At 47.1% G+C, this 16,716-nt stretch overlaps 1 protein-coding gene across 7 annotated transcripts in view; it reads left to right on the forward strand.

Annotated features, from left to right (window-relative positions):
* Positions 1 to 16,716, forward strand: part of WDFY4 (WDFY family member 4) — a 293,352-nt gene that overhangs the window by 242,595 nt on the left and 34,041 nt on the right. For all 7 annotated transcript variants that reach the window (XM_047073085.1, XM_047073084.1, XM_047073089.1 and 4 more), the window contains 4 exons: positions 8,214 to 8,256; positions 9,377 to 9,496; positions 11,467 to 11,584; positions 13,622 to 13,731. In XM_047073085.1, the coding sequence (XP_046929041.1) occupies positions 8,214 to 8,256; positions 9,377 to 9,496; positions 11,467 to 11,584; positions 13,622 to 13,731 (391 nt within the window). The remainder of the gene's footprint in view (positions 1 to 8,213; positions 8,257 to 9,376; positions 9,497 to 11,466; positions 11,585 to 13,621; positions 13,732 to 16,716) is intronic.

Genomic DNA, 16,716 nt, shown 5'->3' on the forward strand with positions numbered 1-16,716 from the left:
GTTTTGAAAAGTAAATGTGGGGATGAGTATACATTGAGTGGCCAGTGTGGAGCAAGTGCTAAGTGCCTTTATGATGGTAAATACTGTTAGATCTACCAAACAGCACCGTAGTGATTGCTTCTCTCCACTGAGTAGCCCTAGGACACTCCCCACTAGTCATCGATACCAGGTTTAAGACTTGCGGACCGATCTTTGCAGATTCCCAAGGACAAAAGCCTTTGCAACCTTTTAAACACAAATGATTAATGATAATACTAATAACAAAACAAAAAACATAGCAACAATTAGAAGATACAATTATACCTTTGTCCACTTTTAACCTCTAGAGCCTGCTACAGCCCAAGCTACTCACTTGCCCATTCATTCATGCATTCATTCAACACTTGTATTTGAGTCATTCTATAGGTCAAGGTCAGGTCGGAAGATACACAGTGAACAAGGCAGACATTGCTGTGTTTCTCATGAAACGACGATTTTCGGAGAAAGCAAATCAATCAATAATAACAAAACAAAACCAAAAAGACTCGAGCTCAGTTCAGTTGGTGTAGATGTTCTGCAAAAAATCAAAACTGGTAGATGTCAAAGGGAATGCCAAGGGTCGGGAAGAGAATATTGGGGAGGAGGTGGCCAAATTTAGACTGAGAAGGTCGGGGAAGTCATCTCAGGTGACATTTGAGGTGACACTCGATGAAGTCACATGGGAGGATTTGGAGAAGAGCACCGCAGAAAAGGTGCACTAGGTGCAAAGTCCTATGGGGGGGAGGGGTGCTTGTGGTGTTTAAGAGAAAGGAGAAGCCAAGGGGGCTGGAGTAGGGACAGAAAGAAGGTGCAAGATAACGACAGAGAGCTGGCCAGGGGCTGCAGGGCTGCATGAGGTGGAGCATGTGAAGTTTAGAGGCGTCACCCCGGCTGCTGGGAAGTCTGCAGAGGTAGGGAGGGAAGAGTAGACAAAGACAGCCACTTGCAGGCAGGAGAAGAAGGTGGTGTGCACCAAGGGGGTGGGCAGGAGGAGGACGGTGCATATTCGCCATATGTGGTGGGAGCAGAACCAATGGAAGGGTCTTCTGGGTCGCCTACGTGGGTCAAAGAGAAAAGGCAAGAGCAGGCTGGCATTTTGTATACATGTTTCTCTACGTGTTGAGTGCTTATTTTATGTCCAAGGGCATCACATGTATTGTCTCATTTAATCCACCCATCCCACTTTACCGAGAAAGCGCCTCGTGAGCCTCCAGAGCATGTCGCCTGTCACAGTCACATGCTGGTCAAGCAGAGCCAGCATCTGCTCAGTTTTCTTGTCTGAGGGCCGAACTGCCATTTGGCTTTTCCCTGGAACTTTGATTTGACAACATCCTGTGATAAATTTGGCCCTCTGGGCTGACAAGAAAGCTGCTGACTCATCGTATTTTCCAGACACTAGCCTAAACTGAGCTGGAATCTGAGGGGACTTTCACTACATTGAGGTTAAGCCCCATCCTTAAGACTCACTCCTCACAGCAAAGAAAGCATGTGCGTGTTACCAGACCCAGCTCTGGGGGCCGAGATGAGATCTATGATGTAGACTGGCAGGAAATTGGAGGTTGGCAATGAACTGAATTGGCCGTGAACGGAAAGCTGGCGATGGATGATGTGGCAGGGGAACCCGCCATGCCTGTTTGGAGGGGGGCATGTTTCAGTGCACACCTTGTGTTCTAGGGACACCAGGGACCAGGAAACATCACCTAGTTTGGCTTTCCCATCGCCCAGATGATGGGTGGATGGAGAAAGCACGCCCACCTCTCGTCAGCAACAGTAGGAGAACCTAGGATCCCCAAGAGGAAATTGAAGCCACCAAGCACTAGGCCCTAAAAATTGGTCTCTAGACAACCGTGGGGGTTCAGGTGCTCTGCAGAGTGGGCAGTGGCTGTCTCAGTACCTCCCTTCTCCTCTGCAGGCTGAGGCTCAAGCCCAGAAAACATATGAGTCACCCTGGCTTGGAGACCAGTCGCAGTTCTGTCTCTCCCTAGATATGTGACTTTGTACACATTTCCTAACCTTTCTGACTCCCCGTTTTATCCCAAGGAGTCAGTGTTCAGTACTTGGTTCACATAACATCACATACGATTCATAAATGTATTGAGAGCCTACTATGTGCCAGACCCTTTGCAAAGCAACGACACTGCACAGTTTTTAACACATTTGAAGTTTCTGCTTTCAGATTGTGTGTATGGATTATATTGACCACCTACTACGGGCCAGACATTTTACAGATATCCTAAGGAATTCTTATAACCACCTGATGTACTGATCTTCATCTCCATGGGACATACGTGGGACTAAGGCTCAGAGAGGCCAAGTAGCCTGTCCAAAGTCACCTACCTTTTCCCATTTAGGACATAAGGAATGTGTTCTAGTGTGTTCCTTGAAGAGTCTCTCCTCGAAAGGCCCAGCCCCACCTAGGACTTTACTTGTTAATGGATCCCAGTGTTCAGGATAACTTGTGGCAAGGGTTTGCCTCCAGACTTTTCAAAAGATGGATTGTGCTCCCAAAGCTACCACAGTCAGCAGTAATCAGGCTCCAGCCTCATGAGTGAAGAGAACCCCCACCGCAGTTTCTTTGAGGGGTCAGTCACCGGTGGGGTTCAGCAGCAGTTCAAACACTAGTCTCCCCTGCTTGTAGGAGCAGCAAATTTTACCTTCTCAATTCAGACTCAGACTTTGGCAAGAGACCCGAGCATGACTCCAAAGGCCCAGACTCACACACCGACCTAACCAAGCTGAGCCATGGCCCCAGGCACCCAAGAAAGCCCTGCTGGGTCCCCAGCTGGGTCCCCTACTAGCTGCCCTTCCTGCCTGGGGCTCAGGGCCAGCTTCCTCCTCTCCTAAATAATGAATTAGCTCGCGTCTGGGGTTTGTAAATAAAGCATACCTACCGGGAGAACCGGTCATTTCCAAAGTTGCTTACTCAAAGGAGGAAAGCAAAAAGCAGAGTTTGAAGCCGTGGGTTGTTGGGCAAAGTTCAAGTAAATCGATAAATGCAGGGCCATCACCAGAGAAAAACTTACCCTGTTCATGCCAGTTCCTCCTCCTCAACTGTGAAACTTTGTCACCAGGCAACAGGAGACCCGGACCTGGAGTTAATTAGCATAATCTTGAGGCCAGCCTGCAAAGTGGGAACACAATAGCTGAAACCAGACACCCCAAACTTCCAGGCCAGCTAGCTGCCCCAGAGGGACCCTGGCCTGCCTGGGGCTTTCCTCCTGGCCTCCCCCAGCAGCGCATGGGCCTTGGGGCACTTAGTTACCAGGCAGAGCAGGCTGTCCATGGCCACCCCCGGTAAGTGGCTGTCCCTGCTAACAGGGAACAAAAGCCATGTTTGCCTCTTTTAAGGGACAAATAATCTTACTTTTATATAAAGCATTGAGTGAGTCCTGTGAAATATCATTTGATTTCCTTGTTGTTTGTCCAAATAGCTTTTCCAGCTCTTTGATTTGTGAGAGAGCGATCTTTTCCCTGTTTACTTTAATTAGTTCTTGTAGTTTTCTTTTTGTGCCCTTTTTACACTATTAAGTTACAACAACCATGCTCGGAAAAACCATACAATCCTATAGTCACTTTTTCCTCTATTAATATTACATCAAAGGCTGATGTGTAATTTCTAAAGTCTACCTTTCGACTGAATGTGGAAATACTGAATCTAGTGGACTTTGCTTTTCCTGTTGTTTCCGGCTTGGCACTATTGTGAATAAGGTTGCAATGAATGTATTTGTACATTTATAATCTTTTTGTTTGTTTTTTCTTTAAATTACATTCCCAGAAATTGAGGAAATTGGCAACAAGTTTAAATATGAAAACTATTATGCAAATAATAACATTGTAGAAAAATTTGAAAATGCATACATAGAAATAAAGAAATAAACATCCTCTAAATTGCGCTACCCAAGAAAAGTTAGGAAATAAAGAAAATAACTAACAAATAAAAAAATTGAAATGCAAAATTAATCCAACCACTATGCATTTTGAAAAGTACAAAAAAGCAAAATCAAACAGTTTAAAATAAAAATGCAGTTAACCACAAAAACTTTAAATAGATGGATACCACCACTGTTTTGTTTACTGAAAAACCAAAAGAAAAAAGATCATTTACTTTCAACAATAAATGGGTTTAAAATAATTATCAAATGCAGATAAGTAGAAAATTAAAAATTGCCTGAAGTTCTGCTACTCAGTGTATTTCCAGTTAGACTACTCGTAAAAGGACATCATTTAAATTAGAAAATAAAGAATATGAAAATCATAAAACACAGATAAGCATAAACAAAATCAATATTTCTTTTAAATTTTTAACATTTATTCATTTTCGAGAGACAGAAGGAGACCGAGCATGAGTGGGGGAACGGGCAGAGAGAAAGGGAGACCGAATCCAAAGCAGGCTCCAGGCTCTGAGCTATCAGCACAGAGCCCGACACGGGGCTGGAACCCACGCTCCGCGAGATCATGACCTGAGCTGAAGCCGGACACTTAACCGAATGAGCTACCCGGGTGCCCCAAAATCAATATTTTAAGGAAGAAAATACAGAAGGAGATAAATACATTTTAAAATGCAGATTTGTAAAACCTTATGAAAGTAAAGCCGCTCAATTTCAGCATCTCGAGGTAACTTCTGTTGGATATGCTTCCACTTTTAATACACGTACAGCTTCATGTTTATGCCATGGGTATGCAGTAATAACTTGGCTACCTTGCTAATGCTTACATTTTTAACTTCAAATTACACAAATTACTGTTTTTTCAGGTAAATGCCTTCTAAGTCAGCCAGAACTAAGGCTTTTGTTGTTACTGCTTTTTGGTTACTTTTGTTTTCTTTTCCCCTTCAGAGGAAAGAGCTTGTCTTCCGAGTCAGGGCCCTGGGTCAGGGTCTGATCCTGGCAGTGTGTCGGGTATTCATGGAACCTGCTCCGTGCCCGCTTGGGGTGGCTCCAGCAAGCTGTCACGAACTCCCCCTAGTCTGCAGGCTACTCCCTCACTGCACACGTCCATTCTTCATCTGTAAATGGAAGCAATGGCTACTACATGGGGTCTTTGTGGGAATGAGACAACGGGTAAAACGTCTTTGCAATCTGTAATGCGTTTGACAGTTATTGGTATTTTTAGGTCTGTGGGTGAAGGGGGTGGGAGATACAGGCTTCCACTTATGGAAAGAATAAGTCATGAGAATAAAAGGCACAATGTAGGGAACCCAGTCAATGGCATTGTACTAGCGTTGTATGGGGCCGGACGGCAGCCACACGTGTGGCATAACGTATACAGATGTTGAATCACTATGTTGTACCCCTGAAACTAACATAACATCATGTGTCAACTATATTCAAATAAAAAATATATATATAAAAATTTTAAAAAAGAAGAAAAAAACAGTGTAGGAGTATACACAAATTCTCAAGTTAAATGAAATAATAAGTCAGAAGTGGAAAAATACAAGACAACTACATAAGACAAGCACATAAACAAATAAAAAGCTAAAAACCATGGCTCACCTTTGGTTAGGTGTCTTGGCACCACGGGTAATAGTGTCCTTTGCTGATGGCAGTGAAATGATGGATCTTCCTTGGAGCTCATAGCCGATGAAATGAGAAATGGGACACTGACATGCCTTTGTCTTCTGCACACCATTCCACCTGGTGGCAATGTCACAAAAGACCACCGGTAAAATTCTAGAACACTTTGTGAAATGGAAAATGACAGAGGCTGTCTCTTAGTTCCTGAACTATAATAAGTACCTTTTGTTTCCTTCTTCCTGCTCCCTGCCCCAACCCCCTGTCAAACTTACACAATACAGTAGCAAGACGAGCAAGCTTGGCCGTACTAACTCCACATCCTTGTAACTCCACTGCCTCAGGAAGGTTCAGCACATGTCCTTTTCAAGGTGGTGACCCTCACTGTCTCCAGCCTGGGCTCTGCCTGTGTTTGCAGCCTTCGAGGCGGACTGTCTTCCAGAACTAGGATAGGTGGCAGGCTCACAGACTGAGCCAGAGAACCAAATCTTCGCCTGAGCCTTTGCAACCTAAAGCAATGAATCCGACCATGTTTTGCTTTTGTTCACTGTTATTGTTGTCTGCAGGGATAACACAGACCTAAAAGATGATTTCTCTATGGGGAGTGGGAGAGGAGAGGTAAAGCCCAGCCTGGGAGTTGCTTTCTGTTGATAAAACACCTAGCTAGGAAAGAATTGAATGAAAAGGGTTGGGAAGCCTAAAACAGAGTATATGATGGCTGCGGTGTGTGGTGGGAAGATGAAGGGGCACTCGGGCAGCCTTGTCCAGAAGGATCCTGGTGCAGTGCATGGGGCTGGAGCAGAGAATTCATGTGGTGTCTGTGGGCACCTGAACGGGACTGAGGAAGAGGGAATGGCCGGAAAGAGGAGACATTATTTGGTTTGCTTTGGTGAAACATCTTGAGCAAGGTCTTGAGAGTACAGGGAGAGTCTAAAGGACACAGAGGGGAGAAGAAATCAGAGCCAGAAAAGGAGCCAAGGTTTACCACAGAGGCCAAGGAGCTGGGCTCCACAAACCCCTGCTGTGCAGAAGAAGAGGTGTTTCATGTGGCGAAAGCCTCCTCCCCACGCCCTTCCCAGCTCCGGCCTCCTGTTGCACGTCTAAACTCTTTCCCCCTACATTGGTCAAAATCGTATTTCTTTGGTTCGATTTGTATTTCTTCCTAATTGTATTTGTAGAAACATAAATCAGTCCAGGCTTTTAAGAGGACTATTTGGCAATATGTAGCAAACTTTAAAAAAAAAAATGCTCATACTTTTTATCCCAGTAGTACGGCTGCCAAAACTTTCTCTCTTGGGTACACTCACAAAGTATGCAGAGATTTATGTCCAGAAGTGGTCACGGAGAGGTCATGTGTGAGGACAAAGCCCACCACAGAGTCAGGCTCAACCAGTTCTGATCCATGTGTGCAATGGCATCCTGATGCTGTAGAAATGAATGCCACAGAACAATGCGAGGTGACTCCATAGTGCTGGGAAGCCAGTGACAAGGCACAAATAAGATTATCCACGTATCGCCAATTAAAAAAAATACGAGGGGCGCCTGGGTGGCTCAGTCGGTTAAGCATCGGACTTCAGCTCAGGTCATGATCTCATGGTTTGTGAGTCTGAGCCCTGAATCAGAGCTCAAACAGCTCAGAGCCTGGAGCCTTCTTCAGATTCTGTGTCCCTGACTCTCTCTGCCCCTCCCCCGCTCACCCTCTGTCTCTCTCTCTCTCTCTCAAAAACAAGCACTAAAAAAATTTTTTTTAAATACAGTGGGCATGCCTGGGTGGCTTAGTTGGTTAAGCACCTGACTCTTGATTTTGGCTCAGGTCATAAGCTCATGGTTCGTGAGTTCGGGCCCTGCATAGGGCTCTGCACTGACAATATGGAGCCTGCTTGAGATCCTCTCTTTCCCTCTTCCTCTGCCCCTCCCCTGCTTGTGTTCTCTCTCTCTCTCAAAATAAATAAATACACTTAAAATAAAAGCAATGTAAGCAATAGACAGGCATGGGATAAAACTATTCTGGAAACTGTTAACTGTGGCTACTTCTTGAGTGGGAGCAGTAGTGCAGAGACTCTTACATCTTGTGGCCTTCCGTATATTATTTTAATTTTTTAATTTTATTGATTTTAAGAGAGAGAGAGAATGGGGAGGGGCAGAGAGCGAGGGAGAGGGAGAATCCCAAGCAGGCTCTGCACTGTCAGCACAGAGCCCGATGCAGGTCTTGATCCCACGAACTATGAGATCATGACCTAAGCCGAGATCAAGACTGAGCCACCCAGGTGCCCCTATTATTTGCATTTTTAAAACTATATACATAAGTTATAGTCACATGTCAGTATATAATAATCACATATATTATACTTACATGGGTAAGGAAGGCTGACACGTGCCCATGGGAAATCTAGTGTGGGGTAGCGAGGCCTCTGAGCCTGCTTCTGCATGGCCCTATGACTTCTCCACAGGCCACACTAAAGCAGTAGAATATTCTAGCATCACAGCAGAACCAAAGTGACAGGGTGGTGTGGGGGCAAGAAGAATTTAGATAATAATCTTATTATTATCCTGCCAGGAGAGCTGCTGTGTGCCCTGGAAGTCTGTGGTTTTCCTGGCCCCATAGATCCCCAGAAATTGCCACCTCTCCCCTCATCCGTGCCTTGAGATATTTGGTCACCACTATTGTTTTCTGTTCCACAGGCGATACCCCGGCTCCGACAGGACCATGCTACAGAGGTGGCAGGTACAGTGACCCCCTTAGAGGACCGGAGGTCTGGGAAAACCCTCTGGGCACGCAAATCAGAAAATAGCTCAGATCCCAGCAGTTGGAGGGGGTCTTATTTTCTAATTTATCAAAATGTCCCAAATATTTCCCTCAAAAGATCTCAGTGATCAAAAGCAGTACCTGAGGCTTGGAGTCAGAGCTGGGTAGTGTACGTGTGCATGTGTGTGTGTGTGTGTGTGTGTGCACGTACACATGTCCCATGTGCACGCACATGCTCCACCCATGCAGATATACACATATGTGTAAATGGACACAATCTAGAGGGGCACAAGCGTTCACTTCTTGTTCTGAGAAGACACATGTGATTCCCAGCTTGAATGGACTCACATTTGGCCTCTGGTTCGCGTGAAAGGCACAGGGGCCTCAAGAAGGCCAGTCCTAGACATCATGTGGCAACAAGAAGTGAATGCTTGGTCACTCCTGTCCAAAACCCTTTTCCAACGAGAGGGCCAAGAGAGACTACAGAATGCAGGTCCCAAATAAGAGGTGGGCAGTTCATTCACCCACTGGCCTTGGTAAAGTCTTCCCAAACACAGTCCCTGATTCCACCTTGACTGTATGTTTTAAGGCCCTAAAAATGAGTGTTATCCCAATAGGCAGGGACAGAACAGAAAGTCCCTAAATCCCCAGAAGAAGACCGATCATTCAGCCTCTCAGCGAGGGCTTCTTTCTCTGTGACCGCAAGGTCCCCTCAGCTAATTTTTTTAAATCATAAAAAGGCCAGCAGTAAGTTTACCCACAGCATCTGTGCTCTTGTTTTAATCAACTTTTGAGTTTCACACCCAACAGTTAACTGAAAAGATGGCTTTATCCTGGGCTAGCGACTGCGGAGCTATATATTTTTTTTTCTGGTTGACTTTGCTTCCTGAGTATATTTGCTTCAGTTCCCTTTGCAATTAGCACAGTCTCTGGGATCGGGCCTGGCTTGTGCAGAAGGTGCACGGGGAGCAGTGGACATGTGTGCTTCCTGCTCTCACCCACACAGTGAGGGCTGCAGAAGACTAGGAATTGACCTCCCGTGGCCCTTAGGAAGATGCCAATCGTGTTTGCTTTATTTCTTCTTCGTCTCTTCTGGTAGAAAAGGGACATCAGCAATTTTGAGTATCTCATGCACCTCAACACCATGGCTGGAAGAACCTACAATGACTATATGCAGTATCCCGTGTTTCCCTGGGTCCTGGCCGACTACACCTCACAGGTACAGTATTCACATGGATGCTGTTCAAATGTCCTGAGGCTTTCTGACCGTGAAGACCAGAGCATACTAAATCAGCACGCAGAGCCCCCACTGCAAGGTTCAGTCCACCTGGCCCTGAGGGCTGCTCTGTGCTCGGCCCCTCACCCCAGAGGAGGCCTTTGGAATCTGGCTGCTTGGGTTTCTGTCCAGCCCCACCTGTGGGAAGGTGACCCCACACATGGGATGATCAACATGATGAGGACAGTTGCTAACATGTGCCCCAGAGGGCTTCCTGGCTGACTCACTGCTATCAAGGCAACTGATCCCCACCTGCTGAGACACTGCCATGGACCAACGCTAGTCCTTCAAGGGCAGTAGGCCATGGAACTTGTTCCTTGAATCAACATGTGTATTTGGGCGGGGGTGTGGGGTGCGGGTAGAGGAGAGGAGAGAGACAGAGAGAGACCCAAAGAGAAGAAATCACTGCCTGGTAGCCCGACCTCAGCAACTGAGATGTTGGTATGTAGATTTCACCCAGGATCTAGACTGAGACACAAAGGGTTGGGTAAGGCTGATGGCAATACCAGATAATTTCTGCTTTGGGTCTGTGTCCCTGGACCTCAGCAGGCAAGGGAGGGGAGGAGGACAGCTTGCACAGCTGGGCCAAGGTGATGTTGCTGGGAACGACCTGGCGATGAAGCACTGTCCCAACCAGCTGAGCTCTGGCCGTCCAGAGGGTTGTAGTGTCTAAAGCATGGAAGGTGGCTGGGTCCTGGTTCAGGCAAGCCCTGGCCAGTCCTGCCTAGGGCTGTTTGGATGGCTGATAGCCAGGCTTTGGGAGAGGGAGCCTCAGTCTTTTATGACCTCCCATCCCCGCTTAAGACACTTAACACAAAACTTTTCTCACCAGCCATATGTTGCCTTTTATTTCCCTAATGATCCACTTGGGGCTGAGGTATTTCAAAAATGAAACATGCAAATCCCAGCTTTAACTCACATGTTGCAAAGTGGGGGTTTACGAGCTCCTTTTGTTTAGCCCCAAATTTTGATTACTTACCCATATTTAATAATTGGGAGGTTTCTCCTAAAAATCTGGATTTACACTATCTTTTGGAGAATCTGGAGATCTAGTGGCTATGAACCCCCATTCTGTCCTGGCAAAATCAGCAGTCGCTGGGCATGGGTCTCCACATGTGCCATCTATCTGTCATAGGGGTCTGAGAAGTGCCTGCTTCGCTTTGCCCCCCACCCCCTGGCTCTGCAGGTGTGAGATGGGGACTGGCCCTAGGGGGACTGCAGTGATTCACTGCTAGTGAAAAGGAAAGGAGTTTCAAAGAAACACTTTCTATAAGACATGCAAATCCTGGGGAATGCATAGCTCCTCTCCTCACACATAGAACACCTCTGCTGAAAGCAAACATCTCCAAGGACACCTAGCCTTAAAAACTTCAGGTCTCCACTGCTGTGTATTATATTCCCCGGGGCAGGGGAAGGGACGACATTTCACTGCCTGGAAGGGAGTGGGCTCTGGAAGAAATGAGGCTGTTCCTCACATCTCCTCCCCAAATGAGGACTTCTAACTTCCTAGAGAATCCATTTGATTCTAAGGAAGGACCGTGAACTACGGAAGCATCCTGCTCTCCTGTGAGGGCTGGAGCCAAGGGCCTCATAGAAAACAGGGATTCCTTTGAAAGTCTCTTTTCAGTCACTGGTGGCGATGTTCTGATTTGGGTCAACTTGGAACAGGTTCAGTGTGAACTCAATCTTCCCCTCCTCTTATTTTCCATCTCTCCCCTATTAAGTCTTTGTGGATCACTGGCTCTGGGGCCATAAAACCCCAGCATGCCTGCTAATCACCAGAGGGGGGCCAGACCAAACGACAATAAACCAATAAAGAGAACCATAAAACTAAAGAGCGTGGCTCCTGAAGTCTCGCTGGGTCACAAGAGGGTCTGAGGGGAGTTAACTCCAGCCACACATCTGCCTTCTAGACATTGAACTTGACGAATCCCAAGACTTTCCGCGATCTCTCAAGGCCCATGGGGGCTCAGACCAAGGAAAGGAAGCTGAAATTTATCCAGAGGTTTAAAGAAGTTGAGAAAACTGAAGGTGGGTAGATCCCAGCTTGACTTTTTTCTGCAGTGTTTTTCATCTGAATGCTTTGAAATGATCCTTGGTAACTATTTAGACTGTCCCTTAGCCTGGAAACAATTATGTTAGGCTAGAGAACAGCTCAAATCCAATGGCCTGCACCCGGGCTGTGTGGAAGAATCACCTGGGCGTGGGGGTGGGGAGTGTTAAAAATACTGATGTCCGGGCCCCAGCTCTAAAAATTCTGGTGAGGTGCAGCCAGGACTGAGAACTGCTGTGCTGAGAGCTGATACCTCCATACCCAGGGGCCAGCAGAGGCAGAGGGAGGTAGCATTCATTCAGCACTTTCTATATTCCTGGCACAGGCCAGCCTACGTGCAGAAATACAATGGCCCATTTCAAAGAGAAAGGAATTGAAACTTGGAGAGTTCAGGCAATGAGTTCAAGATCACAGCTTCTAAATGGCAGAGCCTGTATCTAGGCTCCAGAACCTAGTTCCCAAACTTTGTTCATCTGCATATCACCTTTACAATTAAAAAAAAATTTTTTTAATGTTTATTTATTTTTGAGACAGAGACAGAGCATGAATGGGGGAGGGTCAAAGAGAGGGAAACACAGAATCCGAAGCAGGCTCCCGGCTCCGAGCTGTCAGCACAGACCCCGACACGAGGCTCGAACTCACGGGCCGCGAGATCATGACCTGAGCCGAAGTCGGATGCTTAACGGACTGAGCCACCCAGGCGCACCCACCTTTACAATTTTTGCCACATTCACATGCGTCTGGAACTCCTATTGCCTTAATTTTTTTCCTTAGATCTATTCACTTCTTAAACTTGAATGAATATGTATTTTTTAAGTTTATTTATTGAGAGAGAGAGAGAGAGAGAGAGAGAGAGAGAGAGTGTGTGTGTGTGTGTGTGTATCAGAGAGAGAGAGAGAGAGAGAGAGAGAATTCCAAACAGGCATAGAGCCCGATGCAGGGCTTGAACTCACCAACTGTGAGATTATGACCTAAGCTGAAATCAAGAGTTGGATGCTTAACTGACTGAGCCACCCAGGAGCCCTGAATGTATTTTAAAAATAAATTTTTCTACCATGCATTTGATGCTAGCTACATTGGTTTGGTCAAACGCTTTGCAATAAATGTGTAATTTAAAATAAGAAGCAGCCATCCAGGAACCATGACAAGTTCCCTTGGGACCCAGAGGTGGCATACTTTGGAAAGGCTTATGGCCCAGAGGCCCTGCTTTTAGTGAGCAATTCTCAGCAGGAGAGGGAGGCTCCTGCTGCATCCTGCACAGCCCGTGGAGGCCTGCCCAGGACCCCTGCTCCGCATGGGGCCAGCTCTCAGACTTGCTGGGGGCAGACGGGAGGATGTGGAAGGTTGGGCAAGCCCTTCTTGCCCTGCTGTTCCTCCGACTGCCAGGTGTTGTTGAGTTGTTTCCACAGAAACAGGCCAGGAGAGTACTCTATCCCACTGGCTTTGGCCCCGTTCTCTCCCATCTCACTCTGGGTGTGCATTTGAGCTGCCCTTTGGGTTTGGGACCTCGTACCAATTCCTGCAACCACCTCCCAGACAACTGTGACTTAGGGAACTCCTGCTCAGCACAAGGGGGGGCTTCAGGCCAGGCCTGGGGCTGGAAGCAAGATGACTGCACAGTCATTGTAGGGAGCTGGTTCAGGCTTTTGCTGGTTGTGCTGCTGGGATCGTAGGCTTTCTAGGTACCCCTTAAGTCAGAAGACCAATGCACTGTCTCCCCATGAATCCTGACTACTGCCTTCCCAGAGCCTGGCTCTGCCCACATTCTTGAGAGTAGAACACTGAGGACTTGAGGGGTGCAGCTGAGGGTCTTGAATGTGCTTTTCACCATGGGTGGCTCCTGGCCAAATTATAATGACATCTGTGAGCAGAACCAAGGCTCCACTGGCCTGCGGGTGCTCTCTTGAGCAGGGCTTATGCTCGCTGCTCATGCCTGAGCACTGTAGAGCCTGTGTGTCTGCAGTCTGCCCCAGTCCAGGTGAGAAATCCATCCCAGGCATGTCCTTTCATTGCAGGAGACATGACCGTCCAGTGTCACTACTACACTCACTACTCCTCGGCCATCATTGTCGCCTCCTACCTGGTCCGGATGCCACCCTATACCCAGGCCTTCTGCTCTCTGCAGGTGAGTTCCTCTACTCCCCTACACACACACGCATACGCACACGCACACGCACACACCTATATCTCACCGACTAAGAGCTGGGCTTGGGTGAAATAGGGATCTCCCTGGTACAAATCCAGTCTTCAGCCAGTGACTCTCACTTGATGCTGGCTCCAGGATTCTGGGCAGTCCAACCAAGGCAGGCTGCTCATTATCAGTGACACCTGCAATGTCTGCCCAATAGTCTTACAAAAAGACTCTAAAAATAAGGAATGAGAGATATGGGCAAAAACATACTTAACTTAAGTAGGTTTTAGTGGAAAAGGAAGAGCAGAAAGCTTGAGGACTTCCTTGAAGGTAGGTGGTCAAAACTCGGAAAAATAAACACAAAGAAGGGAGAGTGAAAAGAATATCACTGTGACATCAGAATGCAGACAGCTATGCTAAGTACAGGTTGAAAGGCTTAAAAGGACAAAGCATTTGAATAAAGAGTAGCTGAACCAGAGAGAAACTAACCAACTTACCCACCTATAAACTAATAGATCATTCATCATGCCAGCTTAGGGTTGCCAGACTTCACAAATAAAAATACAGGATGCCCAGATAAATTCGAATTTCAGATGAAGTGACTCCTACTAAAAAAATTATTTGTTGTTTATCTGCAATTTAAATATATATCTGGGCCTCCTTGTGTTTTCCTTGGTGGCCCTGTACACCGTGAGGTGAGCAAGTCTGGCTCTCGGTGGGTGGTGCTGTCCAAGGCAGGTGGGATTGCTGGGACAGAGTCCTTTGCAGGCAGCTGAGAAGTTTATTTTCTCCCTTTCCCTTCTGACCTTATCACTGGGATCCTGCTTCCCAGGTTGTCCCAGGGGCACAGTTTTTGACTGGGGAGAGCCACTGGGTAGCCCAGCTGCAGCCAGTTGGCTCAGTCAACTCCAAAGTGAATGCAGCACACAGCCCAAGTGTAAAGCCTCACCTGCTCCGGGCCTTACAAGTGTCCTATGGAGAGGAAGGCTCGAGCCATGGTGGGCAGCAGGCCACTGAAAATGCACAGACTTACTCCGATAGCAAAGTTCATCAGAGAAAACCACGAGTATTCCAGGAACTGTGGTTTTTGGTCTGACCTCACCAACAAGGTCGCTCTTGTGCTCAGATGACCTTGCCCCTGAGAGACCAAAGGCTACCTTGGGTCAGCACTAAATCTAACTCCTGAGCCCCGGGCAGCAACGGGTTAGGCAAGGTCAAGGTGATTTCTCCCATAAGGAGCAAAATCCCTCCTGTCTGGTTTCTTGGCTCAGTGTTCGTTCTCCTTAAAGGCATGGATTGTCTAGACATTGTATAACCTTCTCTCCCTGGAAATTCACTCAAAAATAATAAGTGTGCTTCCCCTGAGCCTTTCTCAGGCAACAAGCATTTTAAGTAAGTTTGGTTTGGAGAACAAACGGTCCCAGAGCTCTAGCCCATGCCAGGAATCCCATCCAGATGTTGCTCATTAATCCACAAGAAGCGATGATCACTGTCGATGATGATGGTGATGCATGCCCTTATGGCGTTCCCTCCAGGCAGTTCTGGATGCTTTAAAAGCTTTCTTTTGTCCCTTCAGCCTAATGCGCTAAATCCCCATCCCTACCTGTTACTAAGGGTCCTTTCAATGGAGAGGGGGCACAGTGAAATAGAAAAGGTGTCAGCTCTAAGATTTATACGCCAGCTCTACTGCTTAACAGATACAGAATCTTCTGCAAGTTATTTTACCCCTGAAAATGAGGGTTAATTATGCACAGCTCCCTGAGCAGTTGAGATTGAATAAGGAAATGGGGGTAAAGCCCCTAGCTCAGGGCCTGACACTACGTAGGTGATCAATCACTGTTACTTCCCTTCTTCTCCCTGCAATTAGCCAGATGTAGTGTGAGCAAGCCTGAACTTGTTCAAGCTGGTCCCCTCTGGGCTAAGCTAACTCAAGACAGTCTGGACCACATAGAAGCATTCGGAGATGGCATGAGCCAGGTGAAACAGGTGTGCTGTGAACCCACAAAGATACTGGGTTAAGACCGCTTTGAAGTTAGTCACAACTAGTTTGACTTTTTTTAAAAAAAGGGTTTTTTTAATGTTCATTTATTTTTGAGGCAAGAGAGACGGAGCATGAGCAGGGGAGGGACAGAGAGAGAGGGAGAAGCAGAATCCATAGCAGGCTCCAGGCTCTGAGCTGTCAGCACAGAGCCCGACGCGGGGCTCGAACTCATCAATCGCGAGATCATGACCTGAACCAAAGTCAGGGCCGACTGAGCCACCCAGGTGCCCCTGGTTTGACCTTTTTAAAGTTGATTTGGTCCATTGGTGACCGGTTTGAGATGGTCTAAACCAGTGCAAGATAGAACCAATTTTATATGCTTTTGGGTGGCACACATGTAGCCATGTTAGTTTCAGCCCTTTGACTCTTGTGTTGAAGTCCGATGTGAATCCCGGTTTTTCCTGGTTCAAATCTACCTGTGGCATGTTGGCCCATGTGAGTTGAACTCATTTAGGTTCTCCATGTGTGCTACTTTTAACTGACTCTTCTAGTGGGTCATAAGAAGAACCCGCCATCTGCTTTTTCCTTAGAATAAAAGATCAATTTTATCTCCCAAGGGAATGAGTGAAAGGCTACATCTGGGGGGAGGGGGGTTGCACCTGGTTCTCCTTTGGGAATCTTAGGGCCTTCACAGACCTCCTTAGGAATGTTCTGGCATCTTCCTGAAGTCCAGCTCTTTCCTCTGGCCCACCCTGCCTCCTAGGGGCAGGCTCATTTCTTCTCAAGAGACCTTTGTTCCACCCCTGTGTAGTGACAAGTAAACGAGCCTGATCATATTCTCAGTGGCCTAGACCTCCATCCCCAGCATGGACCATGGGGTAGGGAAGACTACGAAAGGTAGGGAAGGTGCAGAATCCAGGCGCGATTCTTTATTTATCTGGAGGGCAGGGAACCGAGGATGTTGGACGTTTCCAGAGCCAGATGGACATACAAAAGTC

The sequence above is a fragment of the Lynx rufus genome, unplaced genomic scaffold (assembly GCF_022079265.1).
Source record: "Lynx rufus isolate CCGP_SWC_20201006 ecotype Redwood Valley unplaced genomic scaffold, mLynRuf1.p SCAF_11, whole genome shotgun sequence".
Lineage (NCBI taxonomy): Eukaryota > Metazoa > Chordata > Mammalia > Carnivora > Felidae > Lynx > Lynx rufus.